General features: G+C 34.1%; 1 protein-coding gene across 1 annotated transcript; it reads left to right on the forward strand.

Moving 5' to 3' along the window:
* Window positions 1–8,421: 8,421 nt before the first annotated feature.
* LOC143233384 (ankyrin repeat and SAM domain-containing protein 4B-like) lies at window positions 8,422–19,707 on the forward strand. The gene is made up of 3 exons (XM_076469575.1): window positions 8,422–8,696; window position 10,529; window positions 16,596–19,707. Exons 1-3 carry the CDS (start codon window positions 8,521–8,523, stop codon window positions 17,856–17,858), a joined length of 1,440 nt encoding a protein of 479 aa, XP_076325690.1. The 5' UTR covers window positions 8,422–8,520; the 3' UTR covers window positions 17,859–19,707.
* Window positions 19,708–25,325: the final 5,618 nt, after the last annotated feature.

Genomic DNA, 25,325 nt, shown 5'->3' on the forward strand with positions numbered 1-25,325 from the left:
TGTAGTTTTGTGCTAAACGAGAAATGTTGCAAGTGTTATAATTACACACTAAATCAGTCATATAATTATTTTCACGGAATTATCGGTTATTTTCTTGTCAAGAATGCACATAACCAAGAAAAAAATGGTTGGTATATAATTGTTGTCTCACTACAGTGACTTCTTGAAATTAACTAAAGTGATGTCACGTTAGGCTTACCAAGTAATTCATATTACAATTCACCTCTTTTAGCCCGTACAGTTATAAGTAAGAGTATTTTGACTGATCGCGTATTTAAAGTACATGTTGCATATTTTTATCTTGAAGGTTGATATTTTAATTTTCTAGTGTATCTTTTTACAGAAAAGTGACTAAACGTTGATTTGCAGATTTGTTTCGTGAGTAAACTCTATGCAAGAGATATTGGTATGTCAAAAGAAACTATTGTTTGGGATGTCTCGCTGTTACATGTAGACAAATGTTCTGGAATATTGTGTAACGCTATATAAATACTTTGTTTGTTTTGAATTTCGCACAAATCTACTCGAGGGCTATCTGCGCTAGCCATCCCTAATTTAGCAGTGCAAGACTAGAGGGAAGGCAGCTAGTCATCACCACCCACCGCCAACTCTTGTGATACTCTTTTACCAGCGAATAGTGGGATTGACCGTAACATTATAACACCCCCACGGCTGAAAGGGCGAGCATGTTTGGCGCGACGGGGATACGAACCCGCGACACTCAGATTACTAGTCGAACGCCTTAACACACTTGGCCACGCCGAGCCAATATAGGAAGGATTTTGACTACATTACGTATATATTGTACTGTATAATTTCATTTATATTGCCAATAAGTGTCTGCAGACTCGCACTGCTAGAAACCGGGTTTCGATATCCATTATGTAGCTTTGCACTTAACTACAAACAATCAGTCATATATAATATCATTAGAGATTCGAACAGGGAAGATGAATCATTTATTAAATAATAAATAATAGATTTAATAATACGAATGGACCAACTTTGTTAGGTTTAGTAATAACAATAATATAACAAGCAACTATAACCTTTTAGCACTAGTGACACCTTTAGTTTACGCTTCTGTTTTTAAGATATAAAAGAAATATTAACCAAAACGTGTGAATGTTTAACATTATTAGAAATATTAACCAAAACGTGTGAATGTTTAACATTATTAGAAATGTTAACCAAAACGTGTGAATGTTTAACATTATTAGAAATATTAACCAAAACGTGTGAATGTTTAACATTATTAGAAATATTAACCAAAACGTGTGAATGTTTAACATTATTAGAAATGTTAACCAAAACGTGTGAATGTTTAACATTATTAGAAATATTAACCAAAACGTGTGAATGTTTAACATTATTAGAAATGTTTACCAAAACGTGTGAATGTTTAACATTATTAGAAATATTAACCAAAACGTGTGAATGTTTAACATTATTAGAAATATTAACCAAAACGTGTGAATGTTTAACATTATTTTGATAGCGAAAATTTTCTCACCAGTTTTTTATATAAATTGTCACCCACGTGAGAAACCTTCAACAGTGTTTCTTACGATGAACTTCAATTATAACTTTGTATTAACGCAAACTACGTGTATAGAAAAGAAATATGAAGTAAGCTGTTAAGTAATTTTACTAATTTTTACAACGGATTAACTATAAATATGTAATCTGAGAATGAAATAACAAAAGAAAAAAATGCAAAATGAGAATGTATCGATACTTTTGCTGGACACCTCATAGCTATCGGTATTTCCAACCGTAAACCAAATAAAATCTCACGAAGTTCGTTCAGCTTAGTAAATTTAAATTAAAAACGAATATATCTCTTAAACGTTTAACCAATACCGTGAACGTTAAACAAAGAACAGTGTAAGCGATTTACAAGACACAAAATTTAATTGGTTGTCTCATATGCTGTCATTAATTTCTAAAATTTATGTAAAATTCCTATCCATTAGATATATGTATATATATAGTACAAATAACTTTATTTTTATGTTGCATTTCATGTAGTAGTCAGCTAAGTTTACACAAACTTATCCTCCTAGATCTACCTTTGTGATACAGTACGTAAGTATTCCCCAATATACATGTATGGTCCAATACAAAATTATCCTCCTAGATCTACCTTTGTGATACAGTACGTAAGTATTCCCCAATATACATGTATGGTCCAATACAAAATTATCCTCCTAGATCTACCTTTGTGATACAGTACGTAAGTATTCCCCAATATACATGTATGGTCCAATACAAAATTATCCTCCTAGATCTATCTTTGTGGTACAGTACGTAAGTATTCCCCAATATACATGTATGGTACAATACAAAATTATCCTCCTAGATCTACCTTTGTGATACAGTACGTAAGTATTCCCCTATATACATGTATGGTCCAATACAAAATTATCCTCCTAGATCTACCTTTGTGATACAGTACGTAAGTATTCCCCAATATACATGTATGGTCCAATACAAAATTATCCTCCTAGATCTACCTTTGTGATACAGTACGTAAGTATTCCCCAATATACATGTATGGTCCAATACAAAATTATCCTCCTAGATCTACCTTTGTGATACAGTACGTAAGTATTCCCCAATATACATGTATGGTCCAATACAAAATTATCCTCCTAGATCTATCTTTGTGGTACAGTACGTAAGTATTCCCCAATATACATGTATGGTCCAATACAAAATTATCCTCCTAGATCTACCTTTGTGATACAGTACGTAAGTATTCCCCAATATACATGTATGGTCCAATACAAAATTATCCTCCTAGATCTACCTTTGTGATACAGTACGTAAGTATTCCCCAATATACATGTATGGTCCAATACAAAATTATCCTCCTAGATCTACCTTTGTGATACAGTACGTAAGTATTCCCCAATATACATGTATGGTCCAATACAAAATTATCCTCCTAGATCTATCTTTGTGGTACAGTACGTAAGTATTCCCCAATATACATGTATGGTCCAATACAAAATTATCCTCCTAGATCTACCTTTGTGATACAGTACGTGTATTCCCCAATATACATGTATGGTCCAATACAAAATTATCCTCCTAGATCTACCTTTGTGATACAGTACGTAAGTATTCCCCAATATACATGTATGGTCCAATACAAAATTATCCTCCTAGATCTACCTTTGTGATACAGTACGTAAGTATTCCCCAATATACATGTATGGTCCAATACAAAATTATCCTCCTAGATCTATCTTTGTGGTACAGTACGTAAGTATTCCCCAATTTACATGTATGGTCCAATACAAAATTATCCTCCTAGATCTATCTTTGTGGTACAGTACGTAAGTATTCCCCAATTTACATGTATGGTCCAATACAAAATTATCCTCCTAGATTTACCTTTATGGTATAATACAAAATTATCCTCCCAGATTTACCTTTGTGGTACAGTACGTAAGTATTCCCCAATATACATGTATGGTCCAATACAAAATTATCCTCCTAGATTTACCTTTATGGTATAATACAAAATTATCCTCCCAGATTTACCTTTGTGGTACAGTACGTAAGTATTCCCAATATACATGTATGGTCCAATACAAAATTATCCTCCTAGATTTACCTTTATGGTATAATACAAAATTATCCTCCCAGATTTACCTTTGTGGTACAGTACGTAAGTATTCCCCAATATACATGTATGGTCCAATACAAAATTATCCTCCTAGATTTACCTTTATGGTATAATACAAAATTATCCTCCCAGATTTACCTTTTGTGGTACAGTACGTAAGTATTCCCAATATACATGTATGGTCCAATACAAAATTATCCTCCTAGATTTACCTTTATGGTATAATACAAAATTATCCTCCTAGATCTACCTTTGTGGTACAGTACGTAAGTATTCCCCAATACACATGTATGGTCCAATACAAAATTATCCTCCTAGATTTACCTTTATGGTATAATACAAAATTATCCTCCCAGATTTACCTTTGTGGTACAGTACGTAAGTATTCCCCAATATACATGTATGGTCCAATACAAAATTATCCTCCTAGATTTACCTTTGTGGTACAGTACGTAAGTATTCCCCAATATACATGTATGGTCCAATACAAAATTATCCTCCTAGATTTACCTTTATGGTATAATACAAAATTATCCTCCTAGATTTACCTTTATGGTATAATACAAAATTATCCTCCTAGATCTATCTTTGTGGAACAGTACGTAAGTATTCCCCAATATACATGTATGGTCCAATACAAAATTATCCTCCTAGATTTACCTTTATGGTATAATACAAAATTATCCTCCTAGATTTACCTTTATGGTATAATACAAAATTATCCTCCTAGATCTATCTTTATGATACAGCACAAAATTATCCTCCCAGATCTATCTTTGTGGTACAGTACGTAAGTATTCCCCAATATACATGTATGGTCCAATACAAAATTATCCTCCTAGATTTACCTTTATGGTATAATACAAAATTATCCTCCTAGATCTATCTTTATGATACAGCACAAAATTATCCTCCCAGATCTACCTTTGTGGTACAGTACGTAAGTATTCCCCAATATACATGTATGGTACAATACAAAATTATCCTCCTAGATCTACCTTTGTGGTACAATACAAAATTATCCTCCTAGATCTAACTTTGTGGTACAATACAAAATTATCCTCCTAGATCTAACTTTGTGGTACAATACAAAATTATCCTCCTAGATCTAACTTTGTGGTACAATACAAAATTATCCTCCCAGATCTACCTTTACGGTACATTACATGTGATAGTTAGATCAGCTAAATGGCTGAGTGTGACAACATAACTGGTTTAACTCAAACAATTAATCGCATGAGTTCAGTATAATAGAATTGCGATAAAACTACATACAAGTAATACACAATGTAATATACATTGGCATTTAATATTATTGTAACTACGAAACTATTGCGAGATTAATGACTGAATATGTGTGTCCAGCCTGAATAATTACAACTAAAATACATTAAAAAAACTGGAAAATATTCAAACTAAATAATCAGTTCTGACTTAAATCTATAGAAAGGTTTTTCCAACAATCTTTGCTTCAACCAAACAAACACCACACCTGTTACAACGAATACTCCATGGAAAAAAACATTTAAAACAAATTGTGTTTTGACAAAACTTAAATATGATAATAGTAAAATTAGCTTCACTTCCACAAAAACGTTTTGTGTGTTTCTTCTTAGAGCAAACCCATATCCGGCTATCGGCTAAGCCCACCGAAGGGAATCGAACCGCTGATTTTAGAGTTGTATATTCGTAGACTTGCCGCTGTTCTCACGGCGGGCAAAACGGTTTGTAAGACTTGTTAGTCCTAAAGGCACATATGAGCTGAACTGGAAATTATTTATGCAGATTGTAACATAAACCTTGTGTTGATAATTTGTTATGATTTATTTATCTTCAAGTCAAGTCATTCATGGATAAAATCCAATAATCGCACAAACTGGTAATTTATTACGAAACCTTTGTGAAAGCCAGACATCCAGTTTCCAGTAACAAAAGTATTTTGAATAAAGATGGAAACAACAACAACAAACTGATTCCTCTGTGGAAGACAAAAGAAGTTAATAGAACCAACTCACCATGACCTCCACCTAAACACAACTTAAGAAACTGGTTGTGCCAGCTTATTTCATCGACATGATTATCATATTATCATACATTTGTTCTAATGTCAATGTTTAGGATAATTTTACACTAGCGAGACTAAATTAAGTGGCATAAACAAGCTAACCTGAACTATACAAGACGAAAGTATTCGTCACTCACGAGGGCTATCTGTGCTAGCTGTCCATAATTTAGCAGTGTAAACTTGAGGAAAGGAATCTCGTTACCACCACTCACCGCCATCTCTTTGGCTACTCTTTTACCAATGAATAGTGGGCTTGATCGCACCTTTCTAATGTTCCTACGACTGAACAGTCAAGCATGTTTGGTGGGACATGTGAATATTCAAAAATATTTTCTGAACAATTATTTTAAAGTATATTCAAATAACTAGATATCCTCTGTTGGGTAATATCCGGATTAATAATACACATTATAACACACCCACAGTTAAATAGAGAGCACGGTGGGTGTGACAGGGATTTGAGCCCGCGACCCTCAGATGAACAGTCGAGCGCTTATAAACCTGGTCATGCCGAATAATATTTTTAAACGGCGCCAAGTAAATATAATAGAGACTGAATCTTTGAAGACTTTTCAATAAGACGCACAACTTAGCATTTTCATGTTTACAATTATTAACGAATATGATTATAGGTAACCTGCTATTATTGAAAAGTTATAATATTAATATAGTAACTGTTTTCAAAAACAGAACGGTAACATAAGCGTGCTTGCATTGCAGTCAAAGTGGAACTCTGCTGATGACTTTTTAAGTAGCAGAAAAATTACAGGTGAGAACGAGGTTAAATGGATATCCTGGTAGACTCGTAATCTTAGGGTCGCAGGTTTGAATCCCATCACACCAAAACAGGCTCGTCCTTTCAGCCGTACGGATGTTATAATGATACAGTCAATCCTTCGTTGGTAAAAGAGTAGCCCAAAAATTGGCGGTGGTTGGTGATGACTAGCTGCCTTCCCTCTAGTCTTACGCTGCTAAATTAGGGACGGTTAGCGCAGATAGCCCTTGGGCAGCTTTGCCCGAAATTCAGAAACAAACTATTCTTCACTGGGTTTGAGTATAAGTCACGACTTTTGTAATACTTTGGTCGTTTTGTGTTTGTTTCGACATTTTTGGGCAAAGTTAAACAAAAAACTATCTACATAGTTTCCCATAACGTTTAACTAATACGTTAAAAAACAAAAAACCATCTACATAGTTTCCCATAACGTTTAGCTAATACGTTAAAAAACAAAAAACTATCTACATAGTTTCCCATAACGTTTAACTAATACGTTAAAAAACAAAAAAATATCTACATAGTTTCCCATAACGTTTAACTAATACGTTAAAAACCAAAAAAATATCTACATAGTTTCCCATAACGTTTAACTAATACGTTAAAAGAACGGGAGAGCAGATAATGAACAGTGCCCTGTGAACTCTTGGGCTATTTATTTATCTGAGTAGTGGATCTGACTGTCACACTCCTAGTGTATTATCCAGCACAAAGTGTGGAGTGTATTTTAATGGTAATGTGAGACATTATTCGTTAGGACACACCTGGCTCGTGCAAAGATGGTTAGTGGAAGCTTAAAAAGACCTGTAGAAACGTTATGAGGGGCTGGCGACTTACTCTTATTACACTTTATAATATTATACTTTATCAATGTTATAAGGTCACAATTTTGATGCTCTGTTATTAGTGTCCATATGCTGTCAATCCACGTAACTTCTAGGTGGGTCCGTGCTGTGAAGACGTAAGACACATCAATTTCTGCTGTCTTGTCAAATAACCTACACACGCTATAATTGATGTCTAACTATTGTTTAGTTTCACTGTGTTTTTACTGTACCACCATTATTCTTGGCGTTGTGGTTCGGGGACCTCTAGCAGTCTAGAGAGCCACGTAAGCATACTGATATGGGTGTGGGATTCCGCGATAATAAAGACCACGTTTTTGTGTTATGGATAAGAAAAAAGGTAGATATACACGAGCAATACTATGTCGACTGATTAAAATTATGCTGTTGTTTTCTGTTTACAGAGAAACAAGTAAACATGTTGAAGAAACATTTTTGTTTAAACATACACTTTCTTTCGATTCTTCTAGCATCAAGTGATAAGCTTTCAAAAGAATAACACTAAAGTTCAAACTACCACGTATTACAATGTCATTCACAATATAAATGTTATCTTTAATTAACTGTCAGCAGCTGTTAACATTAAAGGCTCAAACATAGAATATTTAGGCAGAAACGTTCTTAACTGTAAATATTATAAAACGTTCCTAACTGTTGTTATTATAGACAGTCTGTTCCCAAGATTTGTTTTAACTAAACAATGATGATAACGTCTAACTAATACAGTGTATTCCCAAGATTTGTTTTAACTAAACACTCATAGTACTGAGGCTAAGAATGGCTAAATATATTCTATGTTTAAACATAGAACGAGGCTAGATAAATTAAAGTCGTAATGTTGTAATTAATAAAATTGGTATATACTCTGAGTTTGATTATAAAATAAAACATTCAAGACAGTGTTTGATTTTCGAAATAAACGAACGGTCATTGCACGTCCGTAATTAGAACATGGACATTAAACCTGTTGCAACAAGAACCTAGAGAGCGTTAACTGAGGGCGGGCGAGTTTCGTACAGAGTGAGATAATGCTGACGTCATAGGACCGACTACACGAAGTAAAACGTTGCGCTGTGGCCAGGAAATAAACACGCGGGCCATAACTTGCGAAGAAGGTATTAGGAAAGTGTCCGTCAGTGTAATATATATAAATATAATTTTTAATAACTTATCTTCATCGTGCGGGTAAAATATTAAGATGTCCGCCACAAACAAAGAACGTTTCCATAGAGCTGCACGTGCTGGGTGCATTGATCTCTTGCAAAATACCACAAGGAAGGACTGTAACACCCCAGACAAAGACGGTAAGACTCCAACACAATGGGCAGCTTACTTCGGTCATCTGAATGCTTTGCGCCTACTGATTGGCAGAGGGTAGGCCTTTTTTATTTCTTGTCTTCTGTCAATGTGGGATAAAAGTATACCAGTAGAAGAATGTATTTGATTACCCATTATCTATATTTTATGTTATAAAAGTGACCAGATAACTTTCTAGCTGGATAATTACTCTAACAAGCTGTTTTAAGATGAATGTCTTTCGATTCTGAGATTAGGACTGTTCGTTTTGAGTCTATGAATATCGAGAAAAAAATTCTTCATTATGACGTAACACTATTTTGTACTTTTGAAACATACTGGTTGGTTATTTTTTGAAATTCAAGTAAAATAAAAATGTTTATTAAATATTACGTTTTGGTTTTCTTATCATTTCTTTATTTCTCGTTTTTCTAAGAAAGATTAATAAAAATATTTTGTAAAGTGAAATAAAGATACCTATTATTGATTTCAGTTTGTTCTACGATCTTTAATTTTGGGATATAATATTTTACCTATATTAGTTTTATACTTTTCACGTTAGGATTACAGTGAACGTTAAATCATTGGTATCTGACTGTATACTTGAATGTTTAGTTTCACCACAAGTTTGATGAGAAAACTTCAGTTTGTTTTCACCAGTTTTCATAAATCTTAAGTTAATTCCAGATGTCTTGGGATTATTTTTCACTCAGGTAAATTTTTACCTCAACTTGGACACTTTGAATTACGAAGAAGTTTATATTTAATAATTACCACGCCCTCGCGATAACTCAGTTGTAAGTTAAAAAAGACTATAAGGCTAAAATTTGGGGTTCGACATTTGCAATGGAAACAGCACAGATGGTCCATTACGCATGGCAGTAAACAGCTAACGCAGGTTTAAAATATTGGAACTGTCTACAGTTGTTTCGTTTTTGAGTTCACTTACCGATAAAGTATATATTATTAATACTTTTACAATTAGATTATTTCTTAAAACAATACGACATTTCGATCATTCTCAAGCACGTAACAAGTTGTGTACGTCATATCTGACAGATCACGTAGTATGTTCCACCATGAAAAAAAGTAGTTCCTTTGATAGGTCCATAGAAGTTTGTTATTAAAACTGGCTCTATTGATACTACATGCAAACGCTTGTAGGACACGTAGGTTACTTTAAGAGATTTATAGACCCTAACATTATAAGTATATTACTCTACTTAAGTGCGGGCCTCACTTAAAGACATATAAATTAAAAATGAAAGACAAACAAATAGATAATAATATATCACTACTGCAAAGTATTGATCGCATATAATAAAACCTGTGAATTGTAAGTCAGTATAAACTGATAAAGACAAAGAAAATGTGAAACTCAGACTCATATTACTTTAAAATATTCTAACGGTTTTCTAAGCATATTCTGAGTACATTTTATTTAAAATACTCTAACGGTTTACTAAGCATATTCTGTTTGTTTGTTTGTTTTTGAATTTCGCACAAAGCTACTCGAGGGCTATCTGCGCTAGCCGTCCCTAATTTAGCAGTGCAAGACTAGAGGGAAGGCAGCTAGTCATCACCACCCACCGCCAACTCTTGTGCTACTCTTTTACCAGCGAATAGTGGGATTGACCGTAACATTATAACGCCCCCACGGCTGAAAGGGCGAGCATGTTTGGCGCGACCGGGATGCGAACCCGCGACCCTCAGATTACGAGACGCACGCCTTAACACGCTTGGCCATGCCGGGCCCAGCATATTCTGAGTACATTTTACTGAAAATATTAATGTTTTATTCAAGTGATGAAATCGTAAAAAGAGAAGCAACAGACAGTATTCCAAGGACTTTGGGGGCGTTATAATGTGACGGTCACTCCTACTATTCGTTGATAAAGGAGTAGCCCAAGAGTTGGCGGTGGGTGGTGATGACTAGTTGCCTTCCCTATAGTCTTACACTTTTAAATTAGGTTTGCACAAAATTAAAACAACAACAACAAAAAACCATTTAAAAAGATGTATTTGGTCTTTTGTTTTCAGTCCCCAACGTTGGAAAATTTGATTAAATTATTCATTTTACAGCACAATGTTTTTAAACTATATCTTAGTGATATTAATATCACATTCACATTTTATGTCTTGAAGGTAGGCCTGGCATGGTCGAGCGCGTAAGGTGTGCGACTCGTTATCCGAAGGTCGCGGTTTCGCGCCCGCGTCGCGCTAAACATGCTCTCCCTCCCAGCCGTGGGGACGTTATAATGTGACGGTCAATCCCACTAGTCGGTGGTACAAGAGTAGCCCAAGAGTTGGCGGTGGGTGATGATGACTAGCTGCTTTCCCTCTTGTCTTACACTGCTAAATTAGGGACGGCTGGCACAGATAGCCCTCGAGTAGCTTTGTGCGAAGTTCCAAAAAACAAACAAAACAATTTCTTGAAGGAAAGTGTTGATTTTACAATTGAAAACAATCAACATCATGAAAATCACCATGTGTTATATGATGCAGTAAACCTATCATATTTGCCATTATTAAAACTTTGCTCTATGAATGACTTAATATTTTTTAACACAAAGGAAAGCAAATTTGGTGTAGAGTGTACTGGTGAATCTAGTATGTGAAGAAATGTAATAAATTACTCAAAACTGTTTTATAAAAGTTATGTTGTTAAACAACGAACATCTGTTCACAGGCGGTGGTAGTGGAGTATTGCATGGTGAAACTGTACGTAGCATGTTCTGTACTAAAGATTCATGTCTCAAGGACCAATGAGCTACGAGTTTGTTAAATGAAATATTTCTTATCACCAATATTTTATTCCTATATATATTCTACAGAGCGTTACTGGTTTGAAATGTAGTTTTGATTTATAACAGCTTGGATACTAAGTAATTTAGATTAAATAACAGATTTAAAAGCTAAATATATGTATGTGTGTTTGTGTGTGTTAACTCCTTTTGCGTACGTAGGTACTATAACTTTACCAAGTAACATCACTTTAAAGAGAATACATTATACATAAGTCATAACATTTCATATTTATAAAAGTACTATTTTGTCTAAGCAAGAAATAAAAAGTAAAGTTATAATGCCGGCGCATTCAGCTAAAAAGTAGTTCCGTATGTCAACTAAAATGTAGCACTAAATCCTGCGTATCAAGAATCATAACTTTAATTTTATAAAACTGAATGAAAACAAAGCTTGTGTATCGTATAAACATTATCGTCATTATGATTTGTAATTCATCGATTGACATGATTTATATGTAAATTCAAAATGAAAACGCCAGTAATAATTTACAGAACAATCATATTTCACATATTATATATTGTGTTTTTTATTGTTATCGGTCGTTTTGATATTAAAACAAACAGATAGTTACTTATGGTATCCATTCAATACTGTCTGTATGTGTATGTACAGATACTTATGGTATCCATTCAATACTGTCTGTATGTGTATGTACAGATACTTATGGTATCCATTCAATACTGTCTGTACGTGTATGTACAGATACTTATGGTATCCATTCAATACTGTCTGTACGTGTATGTACAGATACTTATGGTATCCATTCAATAACTATCTGTACGTGTATGTACAGACACTTATGGTATCCATTCAATACTGTCTGTACGTGTATGTACAGATACTTATGGTATCCATTCAATAACGATCTGTACGTGTATGTACAGATACTTATGGTATCCATTCAATACTGTCTGTATGTGTATGTACAGATACTTATGGTATCCATTCAATACTATCTGTACGTGTATGTGCAGATACTTATGGTATCCATTCAATACTGTCTGTACGTGTATGTACAGATACTAATGGTATCCATTCAATACTGTCTGTATGTGTATGTACAGACACTTATGGTATCCATTCAATACTGTCTGTACGTGTATGTACAGATACTTATGGTATCCATTCAATACTGTCTGTATGTGTATGTACAGATACTTATGGTATCCATTCAATACTATCTGTACGTGTATGTACAGACACTTATGGTATCCATTCAATACTGTCTGTACGTGTATGTACAGATACTTATGGTATCCATTCAATAACGATCTGTACGTGTATGTACAGATACTTATGGTATCCATTCAATAACTATCTGTACGTGTATGTACAGATACTTGTGGTATCCATTCAATACTGTCTGTACGTGTATGTACAGATACTTATGGTATCCATTCAATAACTATCTGTACGTGTATGTACAGATACTTATGGTATCCATTCAATACTGTCTGTATGTGTATGTACAGGCACTTATGGTATCCATTCAATACTGTCTGTATGTGTATGTACAGATACTTATGGTATCCATTCAATAACTATCTGTACGTGTATGTACAGATACTTATGGTATCCATTCAATACTGTCTGTATGTGTATGTACAGATACTTATGGTATCCATTCAATAACTATCTGTACGTGTATGTACAGATACTTATGGTATCCATTCAATACTGTCTGTATGTGTATGTACAGATACTTATGGTATCCATTCAATACTATCTGTATGTGTATGTACAGACACTTATGGTATCCATTCAATACTGTCTGTACGTGTATGTACAGATACTTATGGTATCCATTCAATACTGTCTGTATGTGTATGTACAGATACTTATGGTATCCATTCAATACTATCTGTACGTGTATGTGCAGATACTTATGGTATCCATTCAATACTGTCTGTACGTGTATGTACAGATACTTATGGTATCCATTCAATACTGTCTGTATGTGTATGTACAGATACTTATGGTATCCATTCAATACTATCTGTACGTGTATGTACAGACACTTATGGTATCCATTCAATACTGTCTGTACGTGTATGTACAGATACTTATGGTATCCATTCAATAACGATCTGTACGTGTATGTACAGATACTTATGGTATCCATTCAATACTGTCTGTATGTGTATGTACAGACACTTATGGTATCCATTCAATACTGTCTGTACGTGTATGTACAGATACTTATGGTATCCATTCAATACTGTCTGTATGTGTATGTACAGATACTTATGGTATCCATTCAATACTATCTGTACGTGTATGTACAGACACTTATGGTATCCATTCAATACTGTCTGTACGTGTATGTACAGATACTTATGGTATCCATTCAATACTGTCTGTATGTGTATGTACAGATACTTATGGTATCCATTCAATACTATCTGTACGTGTATGTACAGACACTTATGGTATCCATTCAATACTGTCTGTACGTGTATGTACAGATACTTATGGTATCCATTCAATAACGATCTGTACGTGTATGTACAGATACTTATGGTATCCATTCAATAACTATCTGTACGTGTATGTACAGATACTTATGGTATCCATTCAATACTGTCTGTATGTGTATGTACAGACACTTATGGTATCCATTCAATACTGTCTGTACGTGTATGTACAGATACTTATGGTATCCATTCAATAACTATCTGTACGTGAATGTACAGATACTTATGGTATCCATTCAATACTGTCTGTATGTGTATGTACAGATACTTATGGTATCCATTCAATACTATCTGTACGTGTATGTACAGACACTTATGGTATCCATTCAATACTGTCTGTACGTGTATGTACAGATACTTATGGTATCCATTCAATAACGATCTGTACGTGTATGTACAGATACTTATGGTATCCATTCAATACTGTCTGTATGTGTATGTACAGATACTTATGGTATCCATTCAATACTATCTGTACGTGTATGTGCAGATACTTATGGTATCCATTCAATACTGTCTGTACGTGTATGTACAGATACTTATGGTATCCATTCAATACTGTCTGTATGTGTATGTACAGACACTTATGGTATCCATTCAATACTGTCTGTACGTGTATGTACAGATACTTATGGTATCCATTCAATAACTATCTGTACGTGTATGTACAGATACTTATGGTATCCATTCAATACTGTCTGTATGTGTATGTACAGATACTTATGGTATCCATTCAATACTATCTGTACGTGTATGTACAGACACTTATGGTATCCATTCAATACTGTCTGTACGTGTATGTACAGATACTTATGGTATCCATTCAATAACGATCTGTACGTGTATGTACAGATACTTATGGTATCCATTCAATACTGTCTGTATGTGTATGTACAGACACTTATGGTATCCATTCAATACTGTCTGTATGTGTATGTACAGATACTTATGGTATCCATTCAATAACTATCTGTACGTGTATGTACAGATACTTATGGTATCCATTCAATACTGTCTGTATGTGTATGTACAGATACTTATGGTATCCATTCAATACTGTCTGTACGTGTGTGTACAGATACTTATGGAATCCATTCAATACTATCTGTATGTGTATGTACAGATACTTATGGTATCCATTCAATACTGTCTGTACGTTTATGTACAGATACTTATGGTATCCATCTAGTTTATTTCGTTTAGATTTTTTTGTTCTTGAAGCGAATAAACTTGTAAGGTTTTGTTATTTTGATACACCTTGCGAATGAGAAAAGTGTCTTAAGGTTTGATATGGTTTGCTTATGAAGCGTAAAGGTGAAGGTTTTTCATACGTGGTGAGCATTCTTTAAAAACTGATTGGCTGGTTGTGTTAGAATGTTCGCGCAAAGTTACACAAGTGCTATCTGCAAACAGTCGTTCTTAATTTTGGAATGATAGGTTTCAGATAAACTGTACTAACTCCTGGGTACTGCTAAGTCCCAAATTTAGAACTATTGTTAAAAAGAGGAGGGAGGTTCTTAAACCTTAAACCAGTGAAGCCTTATTAATGGACTTAGGGTGTTTTTCTCTGACGAAATAGTAAGATTTAACCGTCACTCTTAAGGTGCGCCCATAGCCTAGAGGTACAGATCAGATTTTTGAGGCAACGGACTGCGAACCACGAACCCTCGAAATCATATTAAACGGTACTTACAGTGCTAACACACAAAATTTGATTATATCATACAGCATGGTGTAAGCTGTTGGGGAGATACTTACTTAACGCTAGCTGAGGTATCTGTCGTTCGTCTGCGTTATGGACTCAACAATAATGTGTGGGTAGATGCCATGAAAAATAACACAAAAAGTTTAACTTTCAAACTATTTATAAAAAACAAACAAACGGCTCTTTAAAACAGTCTGTTGGATTAGAACTTCAACTAACTTAGTTTTACTATGATTGCAATAGTGGCGGCCATTTTTGTAATGGCACTTCTACATTGAGAATGCCCTGTGTGAGATATATATATACATAAGGTGTTTGTGTACCCTGCCACACATTGCGTGTATGTTGTGTCACAGAAGTTGCAATAAAGTTGGTTTTTCTATATGTGTAAGGACATGGCGTCATCTGTAAATATAATTAATGTTGACTTCGTCAAAGATACTAAATGCTCAATAACAGAGGCATCACTTGAAGATATTATTATATATTTCTACATACTAATTATACTCCCACACGGCATGGCCAGGTGGTTAGGGAGTTCGATTCCCGATCTGAGGGTGACAAGTTCGAATCCCCGTCACACCAACATGCTCGTCTTCTCAGTCGTGGGTGCGTTATAATTTTACAATCAATCCCACTATTTGTTGGTGAAAAGAGTAACCCAAGAGTTGGCGGTGGATGATAATGTCTAGCTCCCTTCCCTCTAGTATTACACTGCTAAATTAGGAACGGCTAGCGCAGATAATTATCGTGTAGCTTTGCGCTTAATTACAAATAACAGTAACCACCAGATTAATAAAATAAATCCCAAAAGTTTAAGATTCATTTCTGAAGGTATAGCAAGCTCATAACTTATTGAATTGTTCAGTTCAAGAGTTATTACAGGTTTTAATATTTCCACTTTAAGAAGTATTTGATAGAGTATTCAGAAATGTTTAGAAAGGGTCTGTATTTTCACGTTTTTTCAGATGTTTGTATCCATCTTTTCAGGGCGATCCAGACAAATGTGACAACTTTGGTAACACAGCTCTTCACTACTCAGCAGCCAACGGTCACATGAATTGTGTTTCATTTCTTGTGAACTTTGGTGCTAATGTGTGGGCTCTAAACAATGACTTCCAGTCTGCCAAGGACGTGGCTGCTATCAATTGTCGGGACGAAATTATGAGGTTCTTAAACCGGTTGTTAGACATGCAAGTGAAGCAAAACAGTAAGCAGGCCTCTAAGTTGAAGGCCAAAGCCCTTCGAGACGCTGAGAAACGCATGAAGAACTTACAAAAAATTCAGAAGAAGGCCACGAAGCTAACTGAGCAGTCCGAACAAGTATTAAAGAAGCAGTGGTGGAAAATGTCCAATGTTGACATCAACTCGGATGACAGCGGATTGAATCTGCCTTTTGCGGATACTGGCCAAACTCTCAAAACGAATTCTCAGCTTCTGTACGCCAACTCATCTAAGCCCTCAGATGTTGTCATAGATGGTCAGATGATGCAAAGCACACAAAGTTTGAAATTAGACCGGGGTGCTTTGTCTAAAAAAATTCACCAGAAAAAGCAGGAGATAGGTCAAAGCGAAATGAATGCCAAAGGAAAAAATAAGTCATTGCGTTCATTATATGATCAAAGTCGAAACACTGAAATGACAGGGTTTTCCAGGCACGGTCCCCAGAACAATAACTTGGAGAGACGTCTGAAGGACGGCATTAGTAGTTGGAGTAAAATTTCCCGTTCTCGGAGTGAACCCCATATTCTCCAACATGAAAGTTCCATATCAGGAGACGATTTTTCTGTAGCCAAACCTTCAAACATTTTAAAACGTCCAAAATTTGGAAGTACAGCTCTTTCTGGCTCCACCACTGGAAGTCTGCATTATCTATCCAGTAGCGAAGATGACATTTATGGAGATTCTGTCCAATTCAGTGAAAAGTGCGCGGTACAGAAAAAAGACAGTATAGGGAGCGCTGGTAGCTTAGCTTACCGACAGATGTCCTGGAAGAATGAAGAAGTACCAATGAGTAATAATACACCTGATTTCACACCAGTAATCCTGTTTCTTGCAGCTAATCAGATGACCGAATACATACCTCTTTTTATGAGGGAGAAAATTGATCTCCGGTCTCTTGCACTACTGACTGATAATGACCTTAAGGACCTAGGTCTACCTCTAGGTCCTAGGCGGAAGCTGAGCAGAACCTTAAAAATCCGAAAGCAAGCTCTAGAAAACCCAGGGCTGGTAATAGACTCTAAGGTGTAAAGTGCCACATATAACAAATTTTAGGCTCAAAGTTATAAGCACAGTTTTAGAAAAACGAAATAGAATATCAGTGTAGATACTGTTGTTGCAGAGACACATTTGAATAATGAACAAATAAATGTAAACTACTTTTTATTAGCTTGGTTTTACATAGGCTAGTGGTTAGAGTGATGGACCCGAAATATGATGCTCTTGAATTCGAATCCCCGTCACCGAACATGCTCGTCCTGTATGGTTGTTGATTGGGCCACCCGAATGTAAAATTTTTGGCTTACAACAATATAAGGTAGCCCAAAATAGTTGGGATTAAGGTCGTAAAAGGAAAAAAATATATCAGTTAATATATATAGATGCATCTTAGCTGGGTCATAAAAGGAAAGTATTATGAATGTATTTCTATAGATATCCAATCATGACAGCAGAGAAAGGGAGATTGTGTTCACTGTGCATTTGAATGACATTTTATCTTCACTGTAAGCTAAACGTCCAGTTACCCTTTGTTCAAGTTCAAGTGTCTTGAATTATGAACTGAGAACTAGAGGAAAGGCAACAATCGAGAGGACCCAACGCCTCTATCTCTGTTTCTTTAGCCTTCTACTCTTGCTTTCAGGTTTTGGAGCACCATGCCATCCTGTTTACTTTCAACAATAAACTCCCTAATCCAATTTAAGACTTTCCTCACATTCTGTTGCACCTTCGACAGCTTCGAACTCATTATGTTAATAACTGCTTTCATCACCAAATTTTATATTCTCTGATGTTCTCGCTACCACTGTCCATATCCCAAAAATTATTTTGACATCAGCTAATCATCTTCTAAACCTCCTGCCTGACGACCCTGAGCATGTTGAGGTAGTGATGTCCCTTCTTCCCCCTTTGATCTGTCTCAAGACCAAATCCTCACGACCCTGAGCATGTTGAGGTAGTGATGTCCTTTCTTCCCCCTTTGATCTGTCTCAAGACCAAATCCTCACAACCCTGAGCATGTTGAGGTAGTGATGTCCCTTCTTCTCCTTTGATCTATCTCAAGACCAAATCCTCACGACCCTGAGCATGTTGAGGTAGTGATGTCCCTTCTTTCCCCTTTGATCTGTCTCAAGACCAAATCCTCACGACCCTGAGCATGTTGAGGTAGTGATGTCCCTTCTTCCCCCTTTAATCTGTTTCAAGACCAAATCCTCACGATCCTGAGCATGTTGAGGTAGTGATGTCCCTTCTTCCCCCTTTGATCTGTTTCAAGACCAAATTATCATGGACTTCACTGCTGGTTCCATTAGCAGACTTAATTCGCTAATTTAGCCTGAATGGTGCCATGTTTCTTTTCTCTCAGCCATTTGCACTACCAGTTGCTGTGGATGTGCTTGAATTCTCCATTTCCAACTAGAGTTAGCTTTTTTATCTTTTCCCTTTTCCACTTCTTTCATATTTGGTCGCTTGACCGACGAGAGAGAGCGTAACCCATCAGTTCCTCCTGGAATTGGATTGAAATAAGACATGCTGTTGTCTTCAAATGTTCATATAAACATAATCCATCAAGGAAAAGAAAGACCATTTTATGAGTATTAAGTAAGTGCCTCACTCCAATGTTAAATCTCATTTTTAAATCCATTGTTTTATTTCATATTAGTTCAATATAAATATTAGTATAATATCTATTTTAATTTGTTTTGTTTGTTTTAATATCGCTATACCCATGACTGTTCAAATGTTGTAATTTTAGCCGATTGGCTTAGCTACTCTATCATGTAATTTCTGCAATATATTTAAAGTGATCATGTTATAAATTGTATTCAAAACATTTCTATGTTGTTCATAAATAATTTAAAAAAATCTGTCACAAACAAAGAAAGAATTTCAATTTCTTTTCATACTACGATTGTTTAAATAAAATGTCCTACGACTATACTGATTTGATGTATTTTTTATTATAAAGATGACTGTAAGTTTAAGTAGTAAATGAAATAAATATATTCTTAGATAATAGAATATTTTGGATTTAAGATCTAAGAAAGGAAATCTTACTGTTTGAGAAACAGATTTATAAAGCAAATTTTGAGAAATATTGTTAATAGAATTTCTGTCTTTAAGTGTCAATAATGAATTGTTTACCAACATTCATATATGTATGCTATGTGCTTTGTAGCATGTTCAAGCTTACAGAAAAGTTGTTTCTTATAATATAATATAATATAATATAATATAATATAATATAATATAATATAATATAATATAATATAATATAATATAATATAATATAATATAATATAATATAATATAATGTAATGTAATGTAATGTAATGTAATGTAATATAGTAACTTCTGTTTATAAACGTTTTGGGTTTCAGCAGACTCTATCTTCAGTATTTAAAGCATAAGAAAGAATTACATCATTCCTAAATAAATAATTAAAATACATTACTATAATAACAGTAATATAATCAAAACTACAACAAAATAAAACTCAAATATTACAAGTACAACACTTAAAATAAAAAGCATTGCCGGTCAGCCTTTACTATCAACCAACCAAAGTTACCTCGCTGGTTTTTAATGCACTTTACCAACAACACAATAACACTGTTAAATTATATAACAAAGAAAGCAATTTTAACTTTTCAAGAAAACTTATTGAACACAATAACATTTTAACTTTTTTCGTTTCTCTTCAACAATACAGAAACATCGATAACAATGTTAAATGATGAAATATTGTTTTGTTCGTTTGAAGTTTGCCAGATGATTTTCATCAATAGGATATTAGTCTTGTACTTAACATGTTTTTCATTCAAGAGTAATTTCATTTCAGTTTCCAATAAAATTAAAAAAAAAAAAACAGAAAAAATTACATGACAGAGTAAATATGCCAGTCTGTCAAAATTACAGCATCTAAAGAGTCATTGTTAAAATAATGTTAAAAGTAGACTAAACAAATGTGGAATACTTTACATTTCCGAATTACGATTTGTGTTATTATGATATTTCTATTGATTAATAAGAAATAAAGCAATGGTCTTAACGAAATTGACTCGTTCCTAAGTCTCATAACTTGTTCCTCTTTTCCTTGATAGGTGTATGTTTATCATCTCTTTAAAGTTGCACTTGGTATAATGCAATGCACTGCCTACATTTCGATACAAGTAATTTACAAAATTTGATTTAATATTGTTCATTAATTAGTACAAAAATAACATATTAACGTCACATTAGTTTGGACTAAATATCCGTAGGTATTTTATTTGATATTTTTGTCATATCTTAACAGTTTACAGAAGAGCTTCTCGTGATAATAATGGCTTTGGAAAAATAAATCCACTTACTACTACTATTATTAGCAGAATAGATTTTTAATGAACGTTGCGTCATCTATTAACCTATAAAGACATTTCTAGAATAGGAAATTTTAACCCAACATATCTCGATGTTTTGCATGTACAACAAATATTTCAGTTGTATTTTTAAAGGAAGAGAGGAAGCCAGAGAAGATCAAATGGGTGGTATAAGTACTTCTGAGCGCTGAACTGATGTTAAGGGGACATTTTCAGAAGCCACGTTTTGAAACTTTATCCCGGGTTACTGTATGTATATACAACTAATGATTACATATCAGGGCCAGAACAATTAATATGGAGGATGCCATACGTATCCTAGGTTGAAGTAGGATGAACCATCTCTTCAGTTAGTAGATTGAAATAAGAAAGAAGAGAAAAGTAAAACTGGATTAGAAACTAGAGAATGGAGAGGGAAGCAAACACGAAGACAGTAAAGTGTAGTGAAAAAACTCATCGAGGGTTGGAAAGAAAACGTGTGCCAATAGAGGGAGCAAGCAGTATCAAAAGATGACACATATCATAGCAACGGAAATGATAGAACAAGGTGGTCGGTTTGCAACAGGGGTACCTGTCCAGAGGAGTGGATCAAGAAAGGAACTGTAATATGGTAGGTTGCACAGTGGTGTGAGGAAATATAATGTGGTAGGTTGCACAGTGGTGTGAGGAAATATAATGTGGTAGTTTGCACAGTGGGATGTGAGAAGAAATGTAATGTAGTAGTTTGCACAGTGGGATGTGAGAAGAAATGTAATGTGGTAGTTTGCACAGTGGGATGTGAGAAGAAATGTAATGTGGTAGTTTGCACAGTGGGATGTGAGAAGAAATGTAATGTGGTAGTTTGCACAGTAGGATGTAAATATTTTCAGAATCATTTGGTGAAAGAGACAAACTCGACAGATGTTCCAATGAAGTTGAATGAAAGAAAACCGCTATGTAATATATTTTTTGATAATTAAGAAACTGGTGTTATTAAACTCAGAAATCAATAATGTACACATATCTGTCAGTGGTTTACGAATTCAACTGTTTGATGTCTTTAATATTAATATATTTTATTTGTTAATATTTAGCGAAATTGTTTAGTCAGATATGTTTAAAATGTACCAGAATGTCGTTATATATATGTAAATATTTGTGCCTTCACCTAGTGAGGAAAACTTAAAGTATTATGAAGTGTAGAAATAATATATGTTTAAATTTAACTCACTGCTAAATAATAGTTTCCCTTTATATTATTTCGTTACAAAAATACGTGTGGTAGAAAAACAGAATAATATTACTGTTATGTATAATTTAAGTTCTTGTATCATATTTGAGAAAAGTATTTCTAATTACTACCCGCAAAAGATATATGGTGCAGAAAACTTAATTATGTGTCTTTATCATACGAAGGAAACAAAATTTTGGATATTGTGAATACCCATTTTGTTTTAAATAGCACAACAAATAATGATTTTTAACTATTTGTCCTGAAAATATGCAGCTTATAAAATATAAGTTGACATAATTCATAGGAAGGAATATACATGTGTCCAGCATTAATGACTGTCAAGAAACCTTTAAATAGAAAAGTCAGTGAGAGAACTGAAGTATTAACATGTCAAGTTTACTACGAGCTTCATGTTTTACTTGTCTGTAATCTAAATAATTAAACACAATGACGTGTTTGTTTTCTTTTACTTTGAAAACTTTCTAAGTATTGTATTGTATCTATTAATGTAAAAAAAAATAAATTCGTCCACGTGTCATGTAACATTTTCACCAAAGAAGATTTTAGCAACCCATTTTGAAAATCCAACATTTGGGATGGTATAACTGTATTTCACTGGTCTTTCTAACTGTATTAACAATGCTGTTTATTGAGGTGAACCATTGACACAGGATATTATTGTTCAAAGTTTTGCATGTGTACATAAAGTTGACCTTTTTTGTGAAGGACAAATTGAAACTAATGATAAAATTGAATGCTCGTTGACCACAAAGAGAAAGATACACTCACTGAGTATAAATAATTATAAGAAATGACTTTTTTTAATTAATTTTCAATAGTTTTTAGCTATAATGGAAAATAATAATAAATGTACATGTTTCATTCATTTTTCGAGTGTTTCAAATGATATAAAGACTTGAATGAGAAAATTCGTTCTAAAGTATTCAGAACATCAGCAGAGGTCACCATTTCACCTGAAGTCATGAACGTATGAATTCTGCCCTACACCAATTGCTCTCATTTGTGATGAAATTGAATTTTGAAAACATGGTTGACTCTCATATCAAGTGATTGGAGATAACAAGTCAGAACTCCAAGAGTGATCGTGAGGTTAGTACCTTTGGAAGTAACCAGGAATGATGTGGATGGCCCATAGTTGGCATGCTGTCCATTAAGAGTGAAAAATACACATGCACGTTCTATATAAACACAATTGGCCCACTTCTTCATCAAATAATCGGTGACACAACTTTTGCGATTGCATTGAACAATGATACCAGAAAACAGCTTCTCTCAGAGCATAGTGACTCTTGGAAATTTATTCTAAGGGAAAATGTGGTACCATCAGTAATCAGGAATAGACAATAGTGAAACTTGTCTTTTCATTGCCCGTTGTCGCTACTTTAACAAATTTTTCCCTTTGAGTGGTCATAGGAGGGCTAATTGGAACGTCAAAGGCTAGTGTCACCTCATCCGTATTACCTAATCTCAAGGCAGAGGAGATCATTTTTCTGTCATGGTTTTACTAGCATATTCTTGAACTTTACTATTTTACCTTCCTAGTTATTGGGCAGATTTTAACCTACTGAGGTCCATGTGTGAATGTCGAGCTTTTTCTGCCAAATAAAATGATATGGGTTTGGACTTAGTTGTGTAGTAGAAATATAAAGATGACGGCAGCAATCTCTTCACGTGAATTAACTGAAAACTTTACAATATTATAAAATATGTATTATTCTTGTGAAAATCAAATTCATGTATAAGTTTCATTATCGTATAAACTGTGGTGTTATTGTTCTGCAGACAAAAATAGTGTACAGTTAAGAAATGAAAAATTACGGGAATGTATTTGTTGAGAACTGTAATGTTTCCCAGAAAGGAACATGAAAAACATTTTTACCAGATAAAGTACTCTGATTGATACGTACATATATTTGTGTGCATGTATTGAACGTGCTAAAATCTATCTGTTTACTTCACATTGTAAGCAAGAGTATAAACTAAATCTTCATTTACTGCTAAATTTGGTCAGGCTTCTTGGTCTAATGATTGTAATTTGTCATCTCAAAGAATACCCTAATATTTTCTTTCAATTTGAGCTATCTCCCATGAAAATTTTTTTGTATTTATTGTACTTCTTTCTGTCTCTATAAAGTACATAGGAGTAAACAGTTAGGCATGCCATAATAATAGGAGTCTTATAATTTGTTTCTTCCTGATGTATAACCAAACTCATTACAGAACGAATCAGACAAGGTACAAATTAAAACTTTAACACAAATTTTATCGACAACAAGAGAAAAACACAAAACACTACAAACAATATGCTAGAATATAATAATTAATGAAAAGGAGGCTTGAGTAACCTAATTGAGTGCCTCACTACATTCAAACAAATAATGATGAAAAACAGTTGTTAAAAAGCAAACATTAACATGGGGAGTAAAAAATACATAGTATGGTATTATACTACCTTTTTCCATGTTTGATAACCGAATTTTATTTTCATCACTAAGTGGAAATCAAACGAGCAGAGTGTAGTACAATCTACATGTTTAGGCTTAGTACGATTTTTTTATAAAATTCTTTTTTTTTGACGTCTGTGTATCTTGACAATAATCCTGAAACACAATTTTTCTTGGAATGAGGCTGTTACGATAAGAACGTACTAAATTCCCTCCTTGTTTTCGGAATCCATCTAGTGTATGAGGACAACTTAAACACAAGTTTTATTTTACTAATTGATTAACTTTAAAGTGAAATACACCATCGTCAAGTCTCCATACTAGCTAGTACTAAAGTCTACCCATTAAGAGTAAATTCAATGTATATATTAATAAAGCCACATTTTTAGAATCTTTAATTAAACAACTGCCAACCTTTTATGTTACTGCTATAACCGTTTTTTGTTTATCTTTCAACTGAAAT

Source organism: Tachypleus tridentatus, chromosome 12 (genome assembly GCF_004210375.1).
Source record: "Tachypleus tridentatus isolate NWPU-2018 chromosome 12, ASM421037v1, whole genome shotgun sequence".
Lineage (NCBI taxonomy): Eukaryota > Metazoa > Arthropoda > Merostomata > Xiphosura > Limulidae > Tachypleus > Tachypleus tridentatus.

Bases quoted from the DNA above. Each gene is read 5' to 3' on its own strand.
- LOC143233384 (XM_076469575.1), top strand. From the start codon at position 8,521: ATGTCCGCCACAAACAAAGAACGTTTCCATAGAGCTGCACGTGCTGGG.